Raw genomic sequence first — 4091 nt, 5'->3', positions numbered from 1 at the left:
CAAAGCGAGCTGCTGGCTCTATACCAGTACCACGTCATTTATAGCCTTTGTAATGGAAGGCTCATATAGTAGACTAGCTGTAAACATTGGCTGTATCATTGAATGATTGCATGTTGGGGGAGGCAAGGAAAGCCATGTGATTGGCGGGGGGAGCTAAATGCCTGCCGCAGCATTCAGATGGGCTGCATGCATCTTCTTTTTCTCGTTGGCTGAGCTATAGCCAGGAAACATAGGAAGCGCCCGCTTGGTTCTCTCTCTTCGCTTCTCTTCCTTCCAGCTATGATTTTGCTAACATGGAACACGTTGTAGCCTGCTGACTGGGATCTGTTATACTTGCTCTAAGCCATATCTCTTGCAGTGTATTTTTGGACGTCAAGCATATGCCGAGCTAACTCAAGTGTGGCGTACGTTAGCTGGCTTCGCCGATCAACCCAAAAGTGCCACCTAGGCGTGCCATTATTATAATGGCAACCCTGATCCTGCACACGAGCAAGACCGGGCCTTCTGGCTTGAATTTCAGGATACGACGCGGCGTGTCCTCCTGGGAGACACGCTCAAGCAGCTCGGGGAGCTGCACACTCTTGCCTCGGCAATGGAGGGCGTCTCCCCCGTGCTTTGGCCCGACCAGGCGACCCCGGGGAACTTCTTCGAGCTCGCCCGCCATCTCCGAGAAGCTACTAGCCGCATTGGCTTGTCGATGTGCTGGGCCGCTCGGGAACACACTCGTCAAGCCTGGGCTATGCTCACTTCCGCGACCTCGATATCAAGTCCATTGCCAACGTCGGTCCCTAGGTGATGACGGCGAGTAGGTCAAGCTGGGCGGAAACTTTGCCCGGGTGATGTAGTATGCTCGAATGTTCGAGCAGGACTACCGCCTAGATCAATTTACATAGTAGATTAGGCTAGCAGTAGTATCCCCATGCAATGCCGAGGAGGAAAAACGCTGTAAAAGAACTTAAGTCCTAAGTGCTAGTGTGCTACTGGGTCATTTTGGATTCCGACAGACGAGGTCGGTCTTTAAAAGGTTTATTGCTACTCTTGTCATGCTCCTTTGTCGAGTACTTGTGCTAGCTAGCTGTTGTTTTCCATTTTCTCGGTTGCCTGCATCACCACCGGTTAATCCGCATAATCCTCCTCGTCGGACTAAACATAGTGCTCATACATGTACTCCATGTTCCAATCCATTGCTTCAAAGAAGGAACACAAAAATTTAGCACACGCATTTCACCGAACACTTGTAGGGCGTGTTGACCATCGTAGGGGCGGATGGTACCTACGTGGCGGACGGACGATAGGTGTGTACTGGCGCTGTAGGCAAAGCGTTGAGGTGACTGGGTGGAGCGGCAGAGGTCGCGGAGCTTCAGGAAGGGCTTAGCAGGCAGCCGAGATGGTAGAGCCGCGGCGGCGGCGGTGTGGGATAAAGCGGATCCAGAGAAAGAGGGATCGGATGAGAACGTGGGGCCCGGGTGGGGTTTTGGATGGGTCGGTGATGTCGTAGTTCTAAGTGGTGGCGGTCTAGGCTCCCGCAAGCCCCCCCCCCCCCCCCCCCCCCAAGTTTGCTGGGTTTGTGAAAAAACGGATAATGGGATTGGTCTGCAGACTATTGGGCGACGACGTTCGATGGCTAACTGCATTCGGACAACGCAGTTTGGACGTTTGCGGGCGATTTGAGGGTCTGCTTTGGAGATGCTCTAACCTTAATACTCCAATTGTCGATCTCCGACTTGCAAATTTAGTAATGAGTGCACAGGGAACTCGGCAAGCCCCATTTGGAAAAGTCCTATCTGCATTCACTATTTTTAGTAATGACGGCATTGTATAGATGTTTATATATTTCAATGTATATTTGATAAAATTTTACAAAGTTTAACTTGACACAAATCTAATACGTGGAGTAAAATGTACCGTATGGAGTACAAACCAAGCAAACGCAAAATCGGTCCTTTAATTGGTACAAAAACAAGTACATAATGCCACACATTCCCATTATATTTTTTTCTAACATAATTATTAAGATAAGAAACTGCTAAAATAAAGACAAACTATAACATGAGATGATATTTTATTCATGGACATAAACACATGCTGCGCCGCATGGCTCGGGGTTCTCGCAGCCTTGCGGGATCGTCCGCCTCGGGCATCCGCAGAACGGCGGAGACACCACCCGCTCGGCTATCTCGCAGCCTTGCGGGATTGTCAGCGTCGTGCATCCGCCGCACGGCCGAGGCATCACCGGTGGCGGAGGCATCGGGGCCCCAATTTCTGTGGGGGTGCAGGGCTGTTTTTCTTCTCCAGAATTGGCTCCGCTAGGTGGTCTCGATATTGGCCGTTTCGGCCTAACACTTGGTGGCGGTGCTGTTGTGTCTCCATTCTTTGGTATTCCCGCGGCTGAGGTCGAAGTCCGTGGCGTAAGCGTAAAACTTACGGGGATGTGCCTGGTGTAGACGGTGACGGAGACGGAAACGGCGGCGACGAGGGACAAGGCCGACGACGCTCGGATCTTCCCGCAGAACCTGCCGGCCTGGGTGCAGAAGCGTCTGCTGCGCCGGCGCCCGCCACCGCGAGGTGACCCGCAGGAGGTGATGTCGTCGACGGCCAGCAGCAGCGCCGCTGACGTCGAGGTGAGCGCCAGCAGGAGCTTGTCGATGAGCTCCACGACCTTGGCTGCCTTGTCCTTCCGCGCCACCTCCAGGCAGATCGCCACGCCCTGCAGCACCGCCGACAGCAGGTCGGCCAGCGCCGAATACCTGCATCAAGAATCGTACTTTAGCTTGAGAAGTGAAACGACCATGCCTGGTCCATGGACAAGTATACTGACTTACTTGAAGGAGTTGTAGTTGCCGAAGGAGACGGTGGCGGTCGCCTCGCCGTTGCAGTCCTCGTGGACGCACTGGCTCTGCGTCGAGGCCGCCGTCGTGATCGCCGACGCCAGCGACAGCCCCACCGTCGCGATGCGGAACACGAGGCTCAACGCCTCCGACGCGCCTACCTTGCCGGAGTTGCTCCCTCCTCCCATGTATGATTGATTGGAGGGCAACCAAGGCTCAGTAGACCGAGGATGGAGGTCAAAGAATCCTAAACAGTAGACATGTCTCGATTATAATGTCATTAACCTCCATTATCTCAACAGCAAACATATACTACATGCCAATGGTACATTTCTATCGAGTTTCTTTTTGAACGGCACTTCTATCGACTTCAATTAGTATGCTGTCGTAGTTGTCGGTTGGATTCATAGTTTGGTAGCAAACAAAAAGAAATCCTCTGAATAGAGGGTAGTTGGACTTACCAATAAAAATAATAATCTGTGGGACACAGGCACCTGTTAGGCCAACAATATGAAATTGATTAAGCACCAGTGTCATGACTCATGAATCCAATGATTTTTAGGGTTTGTTTGGATAACACCCAGCGAGCCCAGCCAAAATAGGCACGCCAAAAATTTGGCGAAGGTTTTCGCCGCCATGATCTCGCCAACGCATGGGGGTAAAATCTGAACGGGCTTGCCGAAAAATTCGCGTTGTTCCCATTCTTTGGCGCTGATCGAAACGGAAGCCGTGGTAGCACTCAACAACCGAAAAATTGGCAGGACAGGCGGCAGCTGCAATCCAAACAGACCATTTGCTCTTAGATCGCTATTCTGCCAAAGTAGGCATGCAAGCGGACAAGCGTCCGCGAGTCTGCAGACGTATGAGAGATAAAAAAAAAAAAGCCTTGCACGGTTATATTAAAGTAACGAAGTTTAGTTTGTTTTCGGTTTTGCGGACGCTCGCAGATACTGTTCGCCTGCATCACCAAAATTTCGCCGACTAGCAGGGAGATAGTGCGTGAAGGGGGAGGGAGGAACGATGTGGCGGAGAAGGTATCACGCTCCTTGGAAAACAGAGCCAGTAACTACAAATACAAAGCATTATTCATGGTACGATGTGCACCCTCTACTACTCCCTCTGCTCAGGTTTGCTGACAAAAGCATCACCGGAGCTGTCCAAAGCATCGCCACCCTCCATCGAAGCATCACCTGCTCGCCGCGTGCCGATCGCAGCATCATAGCGCCACCGGCTCACCTCGCACCGGTCATAGCATCGACGCAT

General features: G+C 52.0%; 1 protein-coding gene across 1 annotated transcript; it reads right to left on the bottom strand.

The window, feature by feature from the left end:
- Positions 1 to 1958: 1958 nt before the first annotated feature.
- LOC109763055 (CASP-like protein 1U1) lies at positions 1959 to 3679 on the bottom strand. Its single transcript, XM_020321922.3, has 2 exons — positions 2823 to 3679; positions 1959 to 2747 (listed from the first exon to the last, which is right to left on the bottom strand). The coding sequence occupies exons 1-2, from the start codon at positions 3014 to 3016 to the stop codon at positions 2063 to 2065; spliced, it is 879 nt and encodes a 292-aa protein (XP_020177511.3). The 5' UTR covers positions 3017 to 3679; the 3' UTR covers positions 1959 to 2062.
- Between the last annotated feature and the right edge of the window lie 412 nt (positions 3680 to 4091).

The sequence above is a fragment of the Aegilops tauschii genome, chromosome 6, assembly GCF_002575655.3.
Source record: "Aegilops tauschii subsp. strangulata cultivar AL8/78 chromosome 6, Aet v6.0, whole genome shotgun sequence".
Lineage (NCBI taxonomy): Eukaryota > Viridiplantae > Streptophyta > Magnoliopsida > Poales > Poaceae > Aegilops > Aegilops tauschii.
Note: the sequence above shows the minus strand (reverse complement) of the source record. Positions and strands in the feature narration are given on the sequence as shown.

Coding starts and splice junctions, on each gene's coding strand:
- LOC109763055 (XM_020321922.3), bottom strand. CDS start 3,016: ATGGGAGGAGGGAGCAACTCCGGCAAGGTAGGCGCGTCGGAGGCGTTG. Junction 2,748..2,822: donor GGCAACTACAACTCCTTCAA/GTAAGTCAGTAT, acceptor TTCTTGATGCAG/GTATTCGGCGCTGGCCGACC.